Below are 23,045 nucleotides of genomic sequence, written 5' to 3'. Positions count from 1 at the left end.
TTTTGCCTTTCCAAAATGCAGACCTCACATTTATCTAAAATAAATTCCATCTGCCACTCCTCGGTCCATTGGCCCATCTGATCAAGATCCCATTGCACTCTGAGGTAATCTTCTTTGCTGTCCATCAATTTTGGTGTAATCTGCAAATTTATTAACCATAACTGTTGGAATAAAATGAACCTGATTCATATCTCTCCTGGCAATTTTCAAAGCTCTCCAAAGCTGACCGCAGAACTCTTATTTAATAATATGTCACAGAATTTACACATATTACAGAAATTCTGACAAGAACTGCTGTTTGAGGGGTTGACTGCTTTTGGTACCTAAACCTTCGTTCCTTTCCTGCTGTGTGGATTATTCTCCCATCAGCCAGCACCACCTCCAGGTTGATCACGTTCTCCCTCATTGTCCCATAGCGCACTGCGTTTGTACCCGAGGCACTGGTAGCTGCCATTCCACACAGGGAGGCGTCCGCACCTGGATCTGTAAAACAGGCAAGAGTTTACTTCAGAATCACCTGAGGAACTGTTACCTCCACCCGACCATTTTCATGTCACCCCTCCTTTTGTACGGAGCTCCAGTATTCAGACTAACAGCCCAGTCAGGAAGTGCACCTAGTCCTATTGATCCATCACCACCTCTGCACCCTTTGGCTCAGTAGCGCTGTCAAGGTTGACAATTTAGTGGCACTCAATCTTCAAGATTGTACCACTCCTGCCCTCTCTCTCCAGTCTCCACCAGCTCTATAGCCCCTGCAGATCTCTGGGTTCTTCCAATTCTGGCCTTGGGTGCATTTCTGACATTTGTTACTGCACCACTGACACTGTGCCTCTAGTCAGCCAGACCATATCTTCCCAATTCATTGGCTAAACCCATCCTCCTCTCTGACTCTCGTCTCTCCTTTATGACTCTCACTACAACCTACCCCTCTGACCATTTCGTTTGTTATAAGTCTGAATGTGATCCAATGGAAAATTCTGTTTGACATCACTCTTGGCAAGAGGTTTGGAAAGATTTTACTACTTTGCTAAAGGCATCACATAAATGCAAGTTATTGCTAGTTCCGATTAAGCAAGTTCTGCCTTAGAGTCTACAGTCAGCAAGTTAGAATTCAACGCAATGGATGCACGGTCTGCCCCAGGTTGATTATTCCCATAGTTGTAATTTCATTAATTGTAAATTTTAGGTATCACAATTACACATTAAAGCAATATGAGGTGACTCAGGTTGATTCCAGGTGGGCCCTTTTAAGCGTTGCTGATAGATTCAGCTACAGCACTGAACAAATGCAGACATTCTTGGTTTTTATATGAAACTGCATTTGGCCTAATAGACATTTTCATTAAAGCATCAAGTGAAACGCTTTCTTAGCCAGAAGACTGTGCTGAATGCTTGCTCTCAATTTATTTATTTCCTAAACAATTTGTAAATTATAATTCACTTGTTACTTTCAGAATTGAAACACAATGACCTTTCAATAATTTGCTTCCTGTTTCCGATTATGGTATTTCAAACTGTTGCACTATTTCCCAGTCTGCATTGAGTTTGACCTCTGCTTGACATTCTGTAAGCAGTCCTGAACTAAGGGTTATTTATCTGCCTGAGATTAAACAGCTGGCACAGTAGAATGCTCTTTATACTTGTATTTCTTAAAGACTTTCAAGTTTGCAGATAATTCAATACCAGTTGAAATTGATTCCATGATCAGGAAGATTTACTATCTTCCTTTTTCTTGAATTAACCTCAGCTGGCAACAATTTATGTACTATTTTGACAAATAAGATAATCTAATGTAAACTCTTAGACATTAAGCAGACCGAAGCATGTGTTGTATAAATACTGAAGACTGCAGTGTATTCAGTGATAGGACATATGTCTCACAAACTGGGTAATTTAGTAGTGTTTCCAAGAAACTCTGTCTTTGTAAACAAATGTCTTGGCTTTTAGGGTTGAGTAAGACTTGCTTTTTTGACTGTACTAATTTCTGACTATATTCATTGAGCTTTACACATTGTAAGAAGGATAATAATATGTTTTATAATGAAATAAAGATTTAGTTGATATAAAGCCTCAGGACATCCCATAGTACTTACCAGACACTAAAGAGTAGCACCCTCCCCCTTGTCACATCAGAAATAAAGCAGTCAACTTGTGCACAGCAAGTTCCCACAGGCAGGATTGTTTTAATGGGCAGGATATTTTCTTCTTTGAAACAGTGCTATGGGATCCCTTTTATTCATGTGAGATGGGAAATCAGACCTCAGTTTAACATCTCACCTGAATCCGACATTAAGCATCTCGGTCTGCTTAATGTCTAAGAGTTTACATTAGATTATCTTATTTGTCAAAATTCCAGCTCTCACTAAATTGGAATGTCAGCCCAGATTTTATTCTCAGAAAGGGGGATCCAGAATGCTACTAATTAAACCAGGGCTTACACCAGGAAAGAACAATGATGTTACATCATATAACACAACAATATTAATCTGATACTTATATATTTTGAAATCTATTAAAGACTGATCAATGGCTGTGTCCTCTTTATATTTCCTTTGAGTTGTTAAGCTGTTTCTTTTTGTGCAAAGCAAAGGATGTCTGACCCATTTTGGAATGCCTTTATGATGATTAGTAAGACTCCTGTATCAGCACTCATTGTAGAACACGACATGCCTTTTTCCCCACTGTACTATGTAGGGAAAAAAATTTTTTGAATTCATACCACACCTTTCCCAACCTCATAATGTCCCAAAGTATGGTGAAATGCATTGACCATTACAATGGACGACAATACTGCAGTAGACTTTGACACAGACACATAAATTTGGTGTAACATTGAATGTGGAAGTAATATCCCCAGCAGCAGTGTACTGAAGTGTTAATGAAGGTTTCATGCTCATATCTTGAGGTAAGTTCTCAAATTACAGCCTTCTGATTCAGAGATGAGATTGCTACCACTGAGATACAGCACTTTATGTGTATAAAGGCTAGTAGTTGCAGACACACTAGTTTCTGATAGACATATGTTAGTTACAGAGGAATGTCACGGTTTCCATTTTAGCGAGACTATATCATATACTATATATAATGTACATTATATATCATCTCTGCTATATTGTATATTGTAGCACAGGCCACAGATGGTTCTGCCACAGATAGAGATGGAAAGAGAAAGCTACATGTATAAGCTAAGCATTTATAGACATATTGAAGCACTGGAATAAAAAGCAAATAGTTATGCAACAGTGTGGAGAATTTGCTAAAGTATTCTGAATTCAAAGTGATAAACCAGTGAGCCATTGGACACTGGATGGATTATTTTACTGATGATTACAACTTGGAGCAGGATAGAATGGCGACGGTAGAGTTGTGCAGAAGGTGAACTCCATGCTGGAAGTATAGGCAAAGTTGAGGATTTCAGTGTGTGGATGTCCTGTTGTTAATGCACCTCATCCATCAGATAAGTAGTTAGTGTAAAACTGGGTGTCATCAGCTAACTCAGGCCCATGGGAAACATTATCAAAGGGTAACAAGTGAACAAGGGATAGAGCAAGGGACCCAGAGATATAACCAGGTGGAGTGGAAAAAGAAGCCATTCTGCATCTTTTGGAATGGGTCAGTGTGACCCAGGTGGAGGCAGGTAGTGCACAGACATGGTGGAAACTATGAGTTCAGATTGCCAGTTAGGAATTTCACTTAAAACAATGTATACATCACTTCCTGCAGATGGCATCAGACTGTCCAAACATCAACAAAGATGGATGTGCAGCTTAGTCAAGATTTTCACTAGTTAGTCCTGAAATAACTCCAGAGAAGCTGATATCCTGTCATCAAATCACCCTTTATGAACAGTCCTTGACTTTAGCACTGCCTCATTCGGAGTCAACTGTCAGAGTGGTGGTATCTCTGACACTCCTGTTTATCTTTTCTCTTTACTTTTTTTTTCATACTCTGCCACCTAACTGCGGTAGTGCTTATTTTTCTCCAGCACAGTATTGTGTGTGTGCGCAAGTGTGAGACACAGTGAAAGACACAAGGCGTACAAATCTTTATTCAATTTCCACCACAGGAAGCAAGGAAACACCCAAGTGGCCAGTGACAAGCAGTGCCCTTCACATCAAAGGGCAATGCTGTATGATCAAACAGTGAAGGGGAGGGCAGGGACTAAATCAAAATAGAATTGGACAGGGAAAAAATACACTCCACTCCTTGCGGCGCCCACCTCTCCCTGAACAGCTCAAGGGTGTTGGTGTACACCGCGTGCTCCTTCTCCAGAGACACCCGGGCTCTGACATAACCACAGAAAAGGGGCAGGCTGTCGGCCCTAACGACCCCCTCCATGACACTCCTGTTTATAGTTGTCAGTGGGGACTCCATGATTTGACCAGGTTAACAGCCCCAATCATGGAACTCCTATTCAATGAGGTCCAGCTAGTTGACTTTGTTACAATCAGTCCAAGTCTGTTCCCCCACTACTATAGGATTAAAAATATTTATCTACCCTTCCTCAGCAGTTAAGTCACCTTTTCTACACATTTCCCAAATGACAAAAAAGCCAGACAACAAATACATTAATTGCCTCAACACTGGTTGTGCCTTTGGGGTCATCTGAAACAGGGATGATTCTCTTTACAATGTGAAATGTCTGACAAAAAGTATTTGAATTATTTCTCCTTATTTCAGTGTTACTGCTCAGTTTATCTCTAAGTCCCACTGCATTAAACATTAATTTCTCAGACAGGACTCCAAGGGTTTTGGGCTGGTGTTGGTCTTGCAAGCCTTCCAATCCTCCATCCCTTTCTGTAACTCAGCTCACCCACAGTCTCAGTGAAATGGCACTATAACACACCCCCATGACTAACACACATACTTAATTATCTCTCAGAAATGGGTTTTTCCATGTACCTGCAACAACAACAACTTGCTTTATACAGCACCCATAATGCAATAAAATATGTCAGGACACTTCACACAGGAATTAAGAAAGCGAACCAAAAACCAAAAAACAGGTCTTAAGTGTGTAAATAGGAAAGAGAGAGAGAGAGAGAGAGGGGGGGGTGTAGGTTGGAAAGAAACAGAGAAGTTCAAGAAAGGAATTCCAAAGCTTTAGGCCAAGGCTACTAAAGACATGGCCACCAGTGGTGACAGATTGGAAGTGGGGGATGCAAAAGATGGTAGAATGGAGGAATGTGAGATCTGAACTGTTGTAGGATCCGACAAAATTACAGAGACAGGGAGAGGTCACGGAGGGATCTAAATGAAGGAGTGGGAGCTTCAATTTAAATTGTTTAAGCCATCGCAGGTCATCAAAGGATGGATGATGGATCAACAGGATTTGGTGCATAAGGTAATAGAAATGGTGGAAGATGTGAGGCTGAATGGAAGGGAATGGGCAAGTTCCTCAGTTTTCCCTGAAGGGTGTTGGTCACAACCACACCAGACAGTAAGGTCAGATGTCAAAAGCTGATTGAACTTAAGGGTGGGTCCCTTAGACCAAACAACATGAAACTTACCAACTGGAAACCACAAACCACTGTCCCGAAGGTAGTTACTGAGGCCTTTTCTTGTGACTCCCGGTTCAACTGTCACGTCAAAGTCTACCGTATTGAGCTCCACAATTCTATCCATCTTCATGAGGTTGAAGCATATGCCTCCCTGATGAGGAAACAAACAGCCACTAGGGTTCAGTCAGAAAGGAGTGACCAGATTAACTCCATTAAACTTGAGATAGCCTGGCGTCATCGCTGCAGTCAGAGCTATTTTAAGCAGCAAATGTAAATCCCTGGAGAAAAGCAACAGACCTCCTCATTCACCGAGTTTAAGTCCGCCACATGGTTTCTAAAGGGACCAGTCTTGGGTTAATGGGCAACATTGTTTGTGAGTCTCAATTAGAACATAAGGGGTTTGTATTGAGAGCCCAGTGGTTGGGTCGGTTGTGCAGGGGCCCAGAATTTTTCTGATTGTGTTTAGCCAGGACCACTCTCACCGGGTTAGGTAAAAGCCTGCCATTCACTGGATGTCACAAAAAACAGAGATGGATTGGGAATGGTTTCCATTTAGTAGCACCCAATGTTTACAAAATGCAATGAACAAACACACAGGATGAGCAACCACAAAGCCCTTCTAACATTGGAGAAACCAATCTGGGTTAAATTCCGAACTGATGCCCAAATCTGGTTACCAACCTGTCTTTGCCAATGCATGCCGATTCTGAATAGAAATGGACATTCTGTATTGGTCAATCCATTACCCAGTCAGTGTGAGTCCCAGGTTTCATTTCTAAGAAACACGGTTAAGTTGTTTAGTTTCCCTTTATGACACTGACACTAGCTTGATATTTCCGGATTTTATGACGTGAATTCTCATTTTAAAACTGGGATTTGAGCTGACATGTTGGTCAGGTCACTGGATTACAAACGCAATGGAAAATACACCAGGTTCTGAAAATCCAAAATATAGGGAGAGGCTTCGAATTACCCTGTAGGTGAGGTAGCTGGAAAAACACAGTACTTATTCTCAACATTGACCTACCTTTCGACAGCACTTCTCCATGCAAGTGCACTTTTGGGGGAGAAACAGAGGAGCAGAATATTTCTAAATGCAGGGAGATTAAAAACTGTTGATGTCAGAGATTTAAGTGTCCTTAGTCATGAGTGACTGAAAACGAACACGCAGGTATAGCAAGCAATAAGGAAGGCAAATGCTATGTTGGCCTTTATCACAAAAGATTTTGAATATTACAGTAAAGATGGCTTACTTCAATTATACAGAACCTTGGTAAACCCCACCTTGAGTACTGTGTGCAATCTTGGTTTAGGTTCCCATACCTAAGAAAAGATAGACTTGTCACGGTGGGAGTTTAGCAGGGATTCACCAAACTGATTTGTGCATTTGTCCTATTGAGGAGACTACCCTTGAATTCTCTGTCAACTGAAAATTCTTGTAGATTGACCACCCTCAGAAAAGACGTTCCTCTTCAACACAGTCCTAATTCACTCCCCCTAATTCTAAGACTGACGAAGGGCTTTTGCCAGCTGCTCAGATGCTGCCTGACCTGCTGTGCTTTCCCAGCGCCACAGTTTTCAACTCTGATCTCCAGCATCTGCAGGCCTCACTTTCTCCTAATTCTAAGACTGTATTTTCTAGTTCTGGACCTCCCCCAGTCAAAGGGAAACATTAATTTCTGAAACATCTATCAATCTCTGTTTTGAATATTGTGACTGAGATATCTAAATATCTCGGCACAGTGGTTAGCACTGCTGCCTCACAGTGCCAGGGACCCGGGTTCAATTCCCGCCTCAGGTGACTGACTGTGTGGAGTTTGCACGTTCTCCCCATGTCTGCGTGGGTTTCCTCCGGGTGCTCCGGTTTCCTCCCACAGTCCAAAGATGTGCAGGTTAGGTGAATTAGCCATGCTAAATTGCCCGTAGTGTTAGGTAAGGGGTAAATGTAGGGGTATGGGTGGGTTGCGCTTTGGCGGGTCGGTGTGGACTTGTTGGGCCGAAGGGCCTGTTTCCACACTGTAAAGTAATCTAATCTAATCTAATCTAATCTAATAAATATAAATATCTCTAGGAATATGAGGATAAGGTGATGAGGTCGATGATTAGCTACGATCTAGCAGACTGAAAGGGCTGAATGGCCTATTCTTGTTTCTACGTTTCTAAATCATTCTTTCACTTCAAACATTACTGATAAAGTACCCTGTTTGTGACTTAGCTGTTTTAATTAAATTTTATCCCTCAAACGTGTTTTTAAATGACTTATTCCAGGAAGGATTATTGGGCTGGTTTCAATGAATCCCTACAATGTGGAAGCAGGCCATTTGGTCCATCGAGTGCACACTGACCTTCTGAAAGGCATCCCACCCAGACCCACTCCCTACCCTATCCCTGTAACCTAACATTTCTCATGGCCAATCCACCAAATCTTCACATCTTTGGAGGAAACTAGCACACTCAGAGGAAACTGGGTGGGATGACATTTCTCTTGTCCAAACTGAAGCTCTGTAAAAGCAGGCAAGCCCTGAATGATCGGTGGACATCGTCTGTAAATTAGACACCAGGAAGTTTTGGAAGCTGTTACAATGAAGGAGTCTGTTTAAGATTATAGCATGTGTATGACTTCATTTGTATGAAACTTCTTGTTATTTTTCTGTTTATAAAAACTGAAGACTGCATGGAGAAAAAAGGAGTTGGGATGTCATGTTACATCTGTAGGACATTGGTGAGGCCACTTATAGAATACTGTGTACAATTCTGGTTACCCTTCTATAGGAAGGATGATGTTAAACGTGAGAGGGTGCAGGAAAGATTTACAAGGAGGGAGAGGTTAAGTAGGCTGGGGCTATTTTTTCTGGAGCGACTGAGGCAGGGAGGTGACCTTGTAGAGGTTTGTAAATTCATGAGGGCCATGGATAGGGTGAATAGCCAAGGTATTTTTCCCTGGATATGGGAGGGCATAGGTTTAACGTGAGAGGGAAAAAAGGTTTTTGGCTGTATAATTCTACAGCTTGGAATCGCTCCCTATCTGAACTCTGTTTTTGTGGCTGTGGATTTCTATAATGTGCAGACGATCAGAAATCAAGGAGTTGTTTACAAGAAAAGCTTATTGGTTGTTAGCTAACTGGGCAGGTTGGAACTGGAAACAAGTTATAAGACACAGAGAGAAAGAAAGAAATAGAGTGTGTGTGCTGTTACTCTCCTCAGCAGACGCTGCCTGTTCTCTGCAGTAAAATTCTTAGTTTAAACTTGAAAAAAACCAGTTGCATTTCCAACCACAGTTGCTAAGAGCTGTGACTTTTGAACTGATAAATCAGAGACATTGTACATTATACAAATCAGTGGAAGCTTCCAGAGAAAGACAACTAAACAGCAAAGGCATGGCAAGCCAAAAGCAGAATCGTCTCAAGGTTGGAATCAGGAAGCAAAGACCACTGAAATGATATTCAATGTTTTCTGCAGCTCCACCAAGAATCGATTTCGTTATTTGTTTGTCTGGGTGTGTGTGTGTAAGGAGGAGTTTACAAGGGGATTGGAGTTTTAGTTAAGTGTTAAATGGCAATGGTTTATTCCCATTTGCCTACAGCTATAGTTTAATAAATAGTCTTTGGTGTTTGGTATAGAGACTTGGACCATGCTAACTACCAAACTTGGTCTGAATGTCAGGTAAATTGGGATACTGTGCGTACCTCAAAAAACGTTTAACACTTGGTAAAATTTGTCTCTGGAAATAGAGGGGGCTTGATTGACAGGGTGCTACTCCAGCATAACATATTCTATTTTCAGTCAGTAGAGTCTACGTGGATAAGAGGATACATTTTATCCAGTAATTTATAGAGAAACTACACAAAGAAAGTAAGAACATTTTCTTATTTATTGAATTTAATCTAGTCAATATGAAGAACGGCAGGGATCTATTTGGACATAAATTCTATAAAGAGGGGAAAACACTGAGTGAGTTGCTATGGTTACACAGCATTCGCTAGTGCTGAGGGCAGGAAGAGAGCTGATTGCTTTGCTTCCAACTTCCACCGACAACAGGGGAAGAAGTTGATAACTTGATAATATGGATCCAGGAGATTTGGGTTTTCAGGTACACAAATCACTAAGCTGCAAGCACAAGTACAAAAAGTAATAATAAAAAAAAATGGAAAGTTGACCTCTATCTCATGGAGGTTGGAACATAAAAGTATGGCTATGATCCCATAGTTATAGAGAGCCTTAGTCAGATGTGTTTGGCGTACAGACTTGTTTTGGTCATTAAACCTGTGGAAACAGATGTTGGCCTTCAACATACTGTGTCAATTCACTGGAATGACATCAGCGTTTGTCGAGCTAAACTATGAGAAAATGTTGTATAAACTCTCTAGCAGGCTGACGGGGTGACCGAGTGAAGATGTAGTGGGACATCCAGAGCAAGTGACAACATTCAATTTTAACAATTGATCTGGATCATTCAGCAGTGAAATTAGGAACAATGTTTTCTGCTTGAAGTGGAAAACTGGAGCTTCCTCCTGAAAGCTGTAAAGAAGAGGGGTGCACCCCTTACAATGATGAGAATTTCTTTTTCTCCATAGAAGGTCATGAGTCTTTGAAACCCTCTTCCTCAAAAGATGGTGGAGGCAGAGCCTTTGAATATTATTAAGGCAGAGGCAGATAGATTTCTGATAAGCCAGATGGTGTAAGGTTAGCAGGATAGGCAGGAATGTAGAGTGACCACACGAGCTATGATCCAATTGAGCTAGGCTCAAGGGGCTGAGTGGCCAACTCCTGCTCCTAATTTGAGTGTAGTGGATTTTACAGCCAACACTTCTGTCACATATTAAACACAGCAGCCAACATTGATATGGAATGACAATCTTACACAGGACAATCAGGTAGGAGTGCAGGCTTTCCTCTCTGCAGAACAATGATCAACTAGGTGTGTTTTTAGCAATAATCTGGTAGTCAAGTGGCCACTTCTACAGATGATAGTTTTCTTTACATATTACATAGTACTGAACTGAATTCCAACTCTCAAACAGGTAAGTAGACAGGGTGGTGAAGAAGGCATTTGGCATGCTTGCCTCCATTGGTCAGAACATTGAGTATAGGAGTTGAGATGTCATGTTGCAGCTGTACAGGACATTGGTGAGACCAGTTATAGAACACTGTGTACAATTATGGTTGTCCTTCTATAGGAAGGATGCCGTTCAACTTGAGAGGGTGCAGTAAAGATTTACAAGGATGGTTTGAACTCCAGGGAGAAGCTGATTAGGCTGGGGCTATTTTCTCTGGGGCATCAAAGGCAGAGGGTGACCTTATAGAGTTTTGTAAAATCATTAGGGGCATGAAAAGGGTGAATAGCGAAGGTATATTTCCCAGGGGAGGCCATAGGTTTAAGGTGAGAGGAAACTTTTGCATGCCGAGGGTGGTACGTGTATGGAATGAGCTGCCAGAGGAAGTGCTGGAGGCTGGTACAATTCCAACATTTAAAAGACATCTGGATGGGTATATGAATAGAAAGGGTTTAAAGGGATATGGGCCAAATGCTGGCAAACGGGACTAGGTCAGATTGGGATGCCTGGTCGGCATGAAGAGTTGGACCGAAAGGTCTGTGTCCATGCTGTATATCTCTATGACTACTGGAAGGGAGGACGAGAGGGGATCTTAAGCAGAGCCTGAATTTAATACTAAGTGCCATTTTTATAAAGCAGTTGAAGTTAACACTAGGAGTAGATGCCCAGAGGATTGTTAAAGGGGCAGACTGTCACTGTGCCTGGCAGTTGACTAGCTGAATGGCAGTGATTGTTGTGTATCGGTGAGTCCTTTCTATCAGCCATATTAACTCTCAATATCCACCTGCAGCTACAGGTTAGAAGTGAACTTTTATAAGGTACCTGATAAAAACTCTATCTTAATATTTACCAATTCAAATAAAAGCACATCAAGCCTTTGAGAGCTCCTATGTACCTGTAAAAGGGGAAGGAAAAGTCTCTGTTTATTTTATAAAGAACACAAATTGCCCCCTACCTTCACTGCGAGCACTCCTCCTTCCATCCCTGTGCTTGTACCAAAAGGGATAATGGGGATATTATTCTCGAAACAGATTCGAGCCATTCTGCTGACCTGCTCCACATTCTGTGGCCACACAACTGCATCTGGAGGTTTGCAACTTCACACAAATTGGAACAATGTGGATTATTCATAGGTTTTTGAGATCAATCTTCCAAATATTTAGCACTTGAATCAACGTTATGCAGCCAATCCAATGAACTGGCAGATATTCAAAGTAAAAAGGACACATATGAATATTGCTTTGGGAAACACAAGCAGATAACATTTCCCTAGCCTGTGATAAACCCCAGGATTGATATTACAGAACCAGCTGCCTAAGCCTCAAGTTCTGAAATTCCCTTTGTAAGCCTCCTCTCTATTTCTCCTTTTCACTGTTACATAGGTTTAAAATTATTCCAATGTTTCATTTGTTTGACTGGGACTCCTTAAGATGGTTTCACCAATGTTAAAGGTACTTCATTAAAATGCAAGTTGTTGCTGCTGTAAATAACTCTTAATCCATAAGAAAGATGACTTGGAAACTTCAACAGGCGAGACAGAGTAGATGCGGGCAGGGTGTTTCTGATGGTGGGTGTGTCCAGAACCAGAAGTCAGTCTGTGGATTCAGGGTAGACCTTTTAGGACAGAGATGAGGAGACATGTCTTCACTCAAAGAGTGGTGGGGCTGTGGAATTCATTACACAGGAAGTGGTTGATGCCAAAACATTGAATGTATTCAAGAGGTGGCTAGAGATAGCACTTGGGGCAAATGGGATCAAAGGTTATGGGGAGAAAGCAGGATTCGGCTACTGAGTTGAATGACCAGCCATGATCATGATGAATGGTACAGCAGGTTTGAGGGGCCGAATGGCCTCCTCCTTCTCCTACCTTCTATGTTTCTGTGGAAATAGCAACTGGGCCTCATTGCTTCCACTCAGAAGGCACTAAGCAACGACAATGAGATCCAATTTCATGAACTAACAGTCTCCCAGAAACGATCAACTTCAAAACGGAAAAAGGCCATTTTGCAGGTATTCTGGGTGTCATTTGAAAACTGATGTTTGTGGATGAAGGTGAAGGGAAGGACTTACAATTACTTAGTGCCAATAATGATCAGAGAGTGTCCCAAAGAAATTTGTGTGAAGTAGAGTCCTCCACACAGAACTGAGATACCGTGTTAGGGAATTAGAGCTGGAGCTGGATGAACTACGGATCATTCGGGAGGCTGAGGGGGTAATTGAGAGGAGTTACCGGGAGTTGGTCATTCTTAAGGCTCAGGACAAGGATAGCTGGGTTAGGGGGAGGAAAGGGGACAGACAGACAGTGCAGAGATCCCCTGTGGACATTCCCCTCAGCAATAAGTATACCGTTTTGGATACTGCTGGGGGGGATGACCTACCAGAGGAAAGCCATAGCAGTCAGTTCTCTGGCACTGAGCCTGACACTGTGGCAAAGAAGGGAAGGGGGCAGAATAGAAAAGTACTCGTGGTAGGGGAATCGACAGGAGATTTTGTGGTGAGGATCGGGATTCCCGGAAGGTATGTTGCCTCCCTGGTGCCAGGGTCCGGGACGTCTCCGATCGGGTGTATAAGGTTCTAAAAGGGGAGGGCGAACAGCCAGAAATTGTGTTACATATTGGCACTAATGATATAGCCAGGAAAAGGATCGAGGATATAAAAAGTGATTTCAGGGAGTTAGGATGGAAGCTGCAAAGCAGGACGAACAGAGTAGTGTTCTCTAGTTTACTACCGGTGCCACGAGATAGCGAGGTGAGGAACAGGGAGTGGGCGCAGCTTAACACGTGGCTGCGCAGCTGGTGTAGGAGGGAGGGCTTCAGATATGTAGAGAATCGGGATGCCTTCTGGGGAAGGTGGGACCTGTACAAGAAGGAAGGGTTGCATCTGAACTGGAAGGGGACCAATGTCCTGGGTGGAAGGTTTGCTCGAGTAGTTCGAGAGGGTTTAAACTAGTATGGCAGGGGGGTGGGAACCTGAGCTGTATACCGGAGGTGAGAGTTGATGCAGATGAGGCAATAGCAAGAGGTAGACCAGCTAGTGCGAAGGATTTTCCTGGGAAGGAACCAAGGGATCAGTTAAAGTGTGTTTGCTTTAACGCAAGGAGTATCAGGAATAAAAGTGATGAACTTAGAGCATGGATCAGTACCTGGTGCTATGATGTTGTGGCCATAACAGAGACATGGGTTTCTCAGGGGCAGGAATGGTTGCTGGATGTTCCAGGGTTTAGAGCATTTAAAAAGAATAGGGAGGGGGGAAAAAGAGGAGGGGGTGTAGCACTACTAATCAGAGAGGGTATCACAGCTACAGAAGCTTCCATTGTCGAGGAAAATCTGCCTACCGAGTCAGTATGGGTGGAAATTAGGAACAGCAAGGGAGCAGTCACCGTGTTAGGGGTTTACTACGGCCCCCCAATAGCAGCAGGGAGATGGAAGAAAGCATAGGTCGGCAGATTTTGGAAAAGTGTGGACGTAGTAGGGTTGTTGTAATGGGTGACTTTAACTTTCCCAATATTGATTGGAACCTCTTTCGAGCAGAAGATTTGAATGGAGCTGTTTTTGTAAGGTGTGTTCAGCAGGGTTTCCGAACTCAGTATGTTGACAGACCGACGAGGGGAGAGGCCATTCTAGACTTGGTGCTTGGAAACGAGCCGGGGCAGGTATCAGATCTTGTGGTGGGAGAGCATTTTGGTGATAGTGACCACAACTGCCTCACATTCTACATAGCTATGGAGAAGGAGAGGATTAGGCAAAATGGGAGGATATTTAATTGGGGAAAAGGAAACTATGATGCGATTAGACATAGGTTAGGAAGCATGGACTGGGAGTAATTGTTCCATGGTAGAGGCACTATAGACATGTGGAGACTGTTTAAAGAACAGTTGTTGCGAGTGATGAATAAATATGTCCCTCTGAGACAGGCAAGAAGTGGTAAGATAAAGGAACCTTGGATGACGAGAGCGGTGGAGCTACTCGTCAAAAGGAAGAAGGCAGCTTACATAAGGTGGAGAGAGCTAGGGTCAAGCTCAGCTCTACAGGATTACAGGCAGGTAAGGAAGGAGCTCAAAAATGGTCTGAGGAGAGCCAGGAGGGGGCACAAGAAAGGTTTGGCAGAACGGATTAGGGAGAACACAAAGGCATTTTACACTTATGTGAGGAATAAGAGAATGGTCAAAGAAAGAGTAGGGCCGATCAGGGATAGCATAGGGAGCTTTTGTGTGGAGTCTGGGGAGGTAGGGGAAGCCCTAAATGAGCTTTTTGCTTCTGTCTTTACAAAAGGAACAAACTTTGTAGTGAATGAAACCTTTGAAGAGCAGGTGTGCATGCTGGAATGGATAGAGATAGAGGAAGCTGATGTGCTGAACATTTTGTCAAACATGAAGATTGACAAGTCGCCAGGCCGGACCAGATTTGTCCTCGGCTGCTTTGGGAAACGAGAAATGTGATTGCTTCGCCACTTGCGAAGATCTTTGCATCCTCGCTCTCCACTGGAGTCGTACCTGAGGACTGGAGAGAGGCAAATGTAATTCCTCTCTTCAAGAAAGGAAATAGGGAAATCCCTGGCAATTACAGACCAGTAAGTCTCACGTCTGTCGTCTGCAAGATGTTAGAAAGGATTCTGAGGGATAGGATGTATGACCATCTGGAAGACCATAATGCTGTCAACACAGCTTTGTGAGGGTCAGGTCATGCCTCACAAATCTTATTGAGTTCTTTGAGCATGTTACTAGACAAGTTGATGAGGGTCGAGCTGTGGATGCGATGTATATGGACTTCAGCAAAGCATTTGATAAGGTTCCCCATGGTAGGCTCATTCAGAAGGTCAGGAGGAATGGGATACAGGGGAACGTAGCTGCCTGGATACAGAATTGGCTGGCCAACAGAAGACAGCGAGTGGTAGTAGAAGGAAAATATTCTGCCTGGAAGTCAGTGGTGAGTGGTGTTCCACAGGGCTCTGTCCTTGGGCCTCTACTGTTTGTAATTTTTATTAATGACTTGGATGAGGGGATTGAAGGATGGGTCAGCAAGTTTCTAGATGACACAAAGGCTAGAGGTGTCGTTGACAGTATAGAGGACTGTTGGAGGCTGCAGCGAGACATTGACAGGATGCAGAGATGGGCTGAGAGGTGGCCGATGGAGTTCAACCTGGATAAATGCGAGGTGATGCATTTTGGAAGGTCGAATTTGAAAGCTGAGTACAGGATTAAGGATAGGATTCTTGGCAGTGTGGAGGAACAGAGGGATCTTGGTGTGCAGGTACATAGATCCCTTAAAATGGCCACCCAAATGGACAGGGTTGTTAAGAAAGCATATGGTGTTTTGGCTTTCATTAACAGGGGGATTGAGTTTAAGAGTCGTGAGATCTTGTTGCAGCTCTATAAAACTTTGGTTAGACCGCACTTGGAATACTGCGCCCAGTTCTGGTCGCCTTATTATAGGAAAGATGTGGATGCTTTGGAGAGGGTTCAGAGGAGGTTTACCATGATGCTGCCTGGACTGGAGGGCTTACCTTATGAAGAGAGGTTGAATGAGCTCGGACTTTTTTCATTGGAGAAAAGGAGAAGGAGAGGGGACCGAATTGAGGTATACAAGATAATGAGAGGCATAGATAGAGTTGATAGCCAGAGACTATTTCCCAAGGCAGAAATGGCTAACACGAGAGGTCATAGTTTTAAGCTGTTTGGAGGAAAGTATAGAGGGGATGTCAGAGGCAGGTTATTTACACAGAGAGTTGTGAGAACATGTGTCAGCAGCAGTTGTGAAAGCAAGATCATTGGGGACTTTTAAGAGACTGCTGGACATGCATATGGTCACAGAAATTTGAGGGTGCATACATGAGGATCAATGGTCGGCACAACATCGCGGGCTGAAGAGCCTGTTCTGTGCTGTAGTGTTCTATGTTCTATGAGCAGACCATCTGTATTAATGATATTGGTTGAGAGATTAAATATGGCTTAGAGAATCCAGTGTGGTCACCTGCATTAATTAAGTCTATCCAAGTTGATTCTTGCATTGCCAGTGGATAGCCTTACCACATGTCTGGTTCAAGATAAAAACAGCCTTTTTCTCTGTCAGTGTGAGCTGGGGTTTGAACAGAGGAGGGTCTATCTGCCTCACTCAAAGAACAATCCAAAGCTCAGGCTCTCATGAGCTTGATACCTTCACAGCCTGTGTGTTAAATGATTGACCCCTCAAGCCAGGCTTCATCACCTTCATGACCAGGGCAAACCCTTCTGCCTATGTCACTCGATGAACATAAACATACAGGCTGGAGACTCAGTCTACCTGACCTGTGTCAGTATTAGAGCATTATTAGTATTATTGCTATAGTCAGTATTATTGCATGTTTGGCAATGGAATAGCCATAATGGATCCAGAGACCCCATCAGAGGGAATCTAACTTCCCCTGTTAAGACTGCAAAATGCTCCCAACACAGAGGGCCATTCAGCCATTAACCCCTGTGCTGTCTCTTTCACTGAGCTAGTCCCGTTTCCCTGCTCTTTAATTTTTCCCTGATAATATTTATCCAACTTCTTTTGAAAGTTATTCTTGAATCTTTTCTCACCAACTTTTCAAGATGTGCAACCACATCTCAACAACACGCTGCTTAAAATAAAAGTCATAAAATCACCTCTGGTCCAGAACATAACTGAGAACCAACCTCTCAGTACAGTAACATTTTTGTTAAAGTGATAGGAAGATGTATGTTGAAATAATTCATTTGGTTACAATCTACATGAACCCCATAGGTTTAAGACAAACAGTACCTTTTGAAATCAAAATATATGTTGTGATTCACTGTGTATAATTCTGAGTTGACTCTGAGCTAGGAAGGGATTATCGTCTTCCTGGGATGTGCAGTGATGGACAGTGCTTACATGAGCTGATACAAGCAACCAACAGCAAGCATTATAGTGCAATGAAGCAAGGTCCAAACAAACAGCAGCCTTTCAATTTATAAGTTGTGTGAACTTGAATGTAGGGTGCCTCTAAAACCACATTATTCTCCAACATGAAAACCAAAGCTCTTACCTTTGATATGATTCATCTTTTCTATGCTGCTCCCGGACAGCAGTTGCTGTGGAAACGTTTTCAGCTCCTGCTGCTGCTTTCAGTGCCTCAATAATATCACGATGCAATCTTCTCTGAGGAGTGAAAAGAAAACATTTAGACAAATAGAATCATAGAGATGTACAGCCTAGAAACAGAGCCTTCGGTCCAACTCGTCCACACCGACCATACATCCTAACCTAATCTAGTCCCATTTGTCAGCACACAGCCCATATCCCTCTAAACCCTTCCTATTCATACACCCATCCAGATGCCTTTTAAATGTTGTAATTGTACCAGATTCCACCACTTCCTCTGGCAGCTCATTCCATACATGCACCATCCTCTGTGTGAAAATGTTGCCCCTCAGGTCCCTTTTAAATTTTTTTCCCTTTCACCCAAAACCTATGCCCTCGAGTTCAGGCCTCTCCCACCCCAGGGAAAAGACCTTGTCCACTCATCCTATTCATGCCCCTCATAATTTTGTAAACCTCTATAAGGTCACCTCAGCCTCTGACGCTCCAGGGAAAACAGCCCCAGCCTGTTCAGCCTCAAATCCACAAACCCTGGCAACATCCTTGTAAATCTTTTCTGAACCCTTTCAAGTTTCACAACATCTTTCCGATAGGAGGGAAACCAGAATTGCACGCAATATTCCAACAGTGGCCTAACCAATGTCCTGTACAGCCACAACATGACCTCCCAACTCCTATACTCAATACAGGTAGACAACCTTTATCTGAAATCCCGAAATCCAAACAGCTCCAAAGTCCGAAGCTTTTTCTTGTGAAGTATTTTCTCATTAGCAAGGTTGCTTGGTGTGCAAACAGGTAATCCAAGTTGACACCCGCTCAATGCATGTCACTCAGATGACAAGTGTGTGGGGGTGTGGCAGCACTGGCAGGCCTCAATTCTGTCTCAAGACCTGTTTTACTCAGTGAATCTGCTCCTCTGGTAAGACTTTTTAAAAATTTCACCATCAAACTGTCACTTATTCTGAAAGTCAAAAAATTCTGAATTCCGAAAATGAGCTGGTCCTGAGCATTTCGGATAAAGGATTGTGCACCTGTACTCTGACCAATAAAGGAAAGCATACCAAATGCCTTCTTCACTATCCTATCTACCTACGACTCCACTTTCAAGTAACTATGAACCTGCACTGCAAGATCTCTTTGTTCAGCAACACTCCCCAGGTCCTTACCATTAAGTGGATAAGTCCTGCTCTGATTTGCCTTCCCAAGATGCAGCACCTCACATGCATCCAGATTATGCAATCACTTTCAAAAATCACCAGTCACTACTGTTCATTTTTTCTTTCCATTTCCCAGTGTCACAGTTGGGAAATGTAATGTGCAACTGGAACGAATTTGATCCACAGATTGTCTTTGTTGATTGACAGGCAGCTGTAGGAGTGCCATAAATGAACCCTGCGCATCAAAGCGAAGAGGGAAAAACAGCCCAGTAACAGCTTTCACTCCTGTCGCCACACAGTAACTCACAAAGTATCCATCAGGGTAAGCTGTGATGCCCTCCCAAGCCAACAAGCCTGTTGGGCATCGCTGTTTTGAAATCACATGGCAAATTTCAGCCTTTTAAAGGTGTAGAAAGTCACAGACCTGCAGTACCTTTAGCACAACAATTCGTGTTGAAGCTGAAATAATACAAGAGCAGCTGTCAATTGAATAGTTTTCCCATTTCCAACTCCATACAATCTTTAAGCAACATAATAAAAATACACCCTCCCTCTTCCACTGTCTTGTCAATGTTCCCAGGTAATCACTGGAAAGGTGTCACATAAACATGTGCTGAATCTATAGCTCAGAAACTATAAGAATAAAGACTCTCTCCCAATTTACTGACTCACTGCTAAGGTGACTTCAAGATGAAAGGACATTCAGTTCTGAAGGACAATGGGATACCACTACATAAATGAACTTGGGTCAATTAATCAGAACAAGTAAATAGAGTTCAAACAGAGTTAAAAATCACAACACCGGGTTATAGTCCAATAGGTTTATTTGGAAGCACTAAGTTTCGGAGCACTGATCTTTCATCAGGTGGTTGTAGAGTATAAGATCTTAAGTCACAGAATTTATAGCAAAAGTTTACAGTGTGATGTAACTGAAATTATGTATTGAAAAAGACCTGGAGTTCAAACAGGATGGTTTTGCCTGATAGGCAGGAATCATTTGAAGATACAGAAGTGGGTGGCACAGTGATTAGCACTGCTGCCTCACAGTACCAGAGACCTGGTTCAATTCCCGCCTCAGGCGACTGACTGTGTGGAGTTTGCACATTCTCCCCATATCTGCGTGCGTTTCCTCCCACAGTCCAAAGATATGCAGGTCAGGTGAATTGGCCATGCTAAATTTAGCATGGCCAATTCACCTGACCTGCATATCTTTGGACTGTGGGAGGAAACCCACGCAGATATGGGGAGAATGTACAAACTCCACACAGTCAGTCGCCTGAGGCGGGAATTGAACCAGGTCTCTGGTACTGTGAGGGGTGAAGGGGTAAATGTAGAGGTATGGGTGGGTTGCATGTCGGTGTGGATTTGTTGGGCCGAAGGGCCTGTTTCCACACTGTAAGTAATCTAATGAACTGTTTTTTTTTTAAAATCCACGGATACCACATTTACTAAGTAAGTAATCTAATTAGTAGATGTGGTATCTGTGGATTTAAAAAAAAACAGTTCATCAGATAGTGTGTGGTAAAGATAATGACACATGTAATTAACTGGAATATGGCCATGTAGAGAGAGAGAGAGAGAGAAAGAAGCTTGAAAGGCAAGTTCCTTTAACGGGGGTGACATCACGAGTGGTGTTTCTCATCGTCTGTGTGACCCATTTTACTTTCATAAAGATAAATAACTCGTCAGGAAGTGAGGCAACAATGTCAGCTTTGCAAAAGTGACAATTGTGTACAGCAAACTATAAGAAATACTGTAGGAACAGTATAGATAGGCTAAAAGATTCTATGGCAAATGCAGCTGAAGGGATTAATATTATGAGGATGTCAAACCTTTAAAATTGATATGATATCAAACACAGTAAATAAGACCACCAGTTAGAAAAAATAGGATCCTTAGTTAATGTTCTGGATACATTATATTCAAAAGCTGAAGAGTGGTACTAAATGCAGTGTTGAAGGATCAGGTGCAGTCATGAAGTTGTTATAATTAACAAGAATAATCTGCGTTCCTCTTCACTGGAGCTAAGAGTGCTAAATACTTATTGTATAGCCCACCTACTAAATGTTGTCAAAATTGGAAAGGTCCCACAGCCTTCATTGTCATGCTTGACAAAGCAAGTACCCACTGATTCAAATTACTCTGACAGGGTTAGGTGGGGGGGGAGCTGTGTGGAGGAAGATGGTAGGGAGAGGTCAACAGCTCCCAATTAAATAAAATTAATCACAATATTAAAGAACCGTGGCACACAGGACCCGTGGAGAACCTGTGAATCTGTGACAAGGACTGCTGGGCAATGATTCAACCTCAGCACGATGGCATTGCTGAGAGAGACCAGCAAACAACAGAGATTGGCTTATGGTGGAATCAAAAGAACAAAATGTCAGAAAACAGCAACAGAGGAAATTGTAGCTCAGAAAGAATGAAGCGGAAGTGATACACATCAAAGAACTGAAAATAGATAAAAGTGAGCAAGAAATGCTGGAAAATAAACAAAAATAAACATACTTGGACACTGTAATGCATTTAAGGAAATGAAAGAAGTGAAGGTGACGAATATCTTAGTAACATATGGCAACCATGGGCTTTTGAAGATGCAAAATATTGCCATTAAATGCTGTGTTTATTATTTTGTTGGATGCATCCCAGTCCGCTCCTAGTCTATAATTTACTTAATAAATGCTTTCATGAACTGCTTATTTATGTTTCTACTATGCTGAAGTGACCACAGTGAACCTGTTTATTGTGAGGTAGTCAACCATGCTTTGGGGATGAGGGCAAGTCACTGCCGGTGAATCAAGGGATAACTACTTACACGCAGCGTAACGTTGGGGGAGGGCAGTATTTATGAGTTGCAAATACGAGATTGCAAACCGACTTGCAGCAGGCAACTGTGTTTACCCTAAAGAACCTAAAAATAGCCGAGATGAGATACCGAAGCACAGTTTCACGTTGAGACAGTGGGTGCCAGTATCGACACAAACTGACTCGGAAAACAAGCCCAACTCCATTTTGTTCCAACATTTATTCCTCCTGCCCTGTCCTCAGTCTGTTTTGTATAGTGTTTACCCGAGGGATGTGCTTACAGGTCGATGCCCACTAATCCTGTAATTAATTTGGCAGCACCGACCCATTAATATTAGCGCAGCGGAAAGCAAGCAAACATTTGATTAGATTCCCTACAGTGTGGGAACAGGCCCTTCGGCCCAACAAGTCCACACCGACCCCTCCGAAAAGTAACCCACCCTGATCCATTCCCCTACTCTATATTTACCCCTGACTCCTGCACCTAACACTATGGGTAATTTAACATGGCCAATTCACCTGAGCTGCACATCTTTGGACTAAAACCTGTGATTTTAATTATGTAAAAGGTTAGTTTTCACTTAGAGTCAAGTGAAACAATTAAGGGCGCATTCATTATAAACAGTATGTTCAAAATCTCCAGGATTTAAGCAGATTAGAAATGCTTTTGTTTAAACTGGGGGCCTCCATGTGCAGTGCTCAGACCCGGAAGAATGTAGCAACTTTGCCAAATTGTTACATTGGGTGGGGTCCGGAGACACTTGTCGCTAGCCCGCGGCTGGGCAGCGATCCTTTCCCCCCTCCCCCCACCTCTCTCTCTCTCTCTTATACCTGGGCTTGAAGCTGGTGGTTTCTCCAGCCACGGAGGCCTCTGAGAGCCGGCATGTAGCAGCAGCGCTGCCAGTACAGAGCGCGGAGGATAGCCATAGCATCAAGTCCCAGTGCCACAGCGAGACACTGTATGCAGTACACACACACACACACACTCACTGCAGGTAAGTCAAGCTGCAGCGCCTCCAGAGGCACCGCCTCCAGCAGCAGCTTGTCCTGACTTCCACTTCCCCTGGTTTAATGGGCCAACGACCCCCACTGTCTGAGAGGTATCTGCAGCGCAGGTTAAGTTAGGGCACAGCTCATGCCTATAGTGCCAATCTCCATGCCCCTTTCCTATCCAAATAACCAGCCAATGCCCCTCTTGAATGCCTCAATCGAAACTGCCTCCATCACAATGTCGATGTCTCCACCTCCTGATGCTGCCTGGCTTGTTGTGCTCTTCCAGCCTCCTGCCTGGGGACTACTTTGGATTCCAGTCTTTGTGTCTCCACCACAAGTCCAGGCAGCGTGTTCCACACTCTAACCACTGGCTGTGTGAAAAGGTTTTTTTTTCTCACATCACCCTTGCTTCCTTTAAGCATCCCTTTAAATCTATCCTCTCTCCTTTTTCTTTTA

The 23,045-nt window shown here is 43.0% G+C and overlaps 1 protein-coding gene across 3 annotated transcripts in view; it reads right to left on the bottom strand.

The window, feature by feature from the left end:
* The window catches only part of ldhd (lactate dehydrogenase D), a 37,577-nt gene extending 14,999 nt beyond the window's left edge, over window positions 1-22,578 (bottom strand). For all 3 annotated transcript variants that reach the window (XR_006314169.2, XM_043707181.2, XM_043707182.2), the window contains exons 1-5: window positions 22,428-22,578; window positions 17,582-17,694; window positions 11,511-11,652; window positions 5,511-5,652; window positions 324-483 (exon numbers count right to left, since the gene is read on the bottom strand). Coding sequence is in view for 2 of the 3 variants with exons in the window: in XM_043707181.2 (XP_043563116.1) it covers window positions 324-483; window positions 5,511-5,652; window positions 11,511-11,652; window positions 17,582-17,694; window positions 22,428-22,523 (653 nt within the window). In the remaining variant the exon portion in view is untranslated. The remainder of the gene's footprint in view (window positions 1-323; window positions 484-5,510; window positions 5,653-11,510; window positions 11,653-17,581; window positions 17,695-22,427) is intronic.
* Between the last annotated feature and the right edge of the window lie 467 nt (window positions 22,579-23,045).

The sequence above is a fragment of the Chiloscyllium plagiosum genome, unplaced genomic scaffold (genome assembly GCF_037043375.1).
Source record: "Chiloscyllium plagiosum isolate Xiang-an unplaced genomic scaffold, Cpla_swu_hap1 HiC_scaffold_17, whole genome shotgun sequence".
Classification (NCBI taxonomy): Eukaryota; Metazoa; Chordata; class Chondrichthyes; order Orectolobiformes; family Hemiscylliidae; genus Chiloscyllium; species Chiloscyllium plagiosum.
Note: the sequence above shows the minus strand (reverse complement) of the source record. Positions and strands in the feature narration are given on the sequence as shown.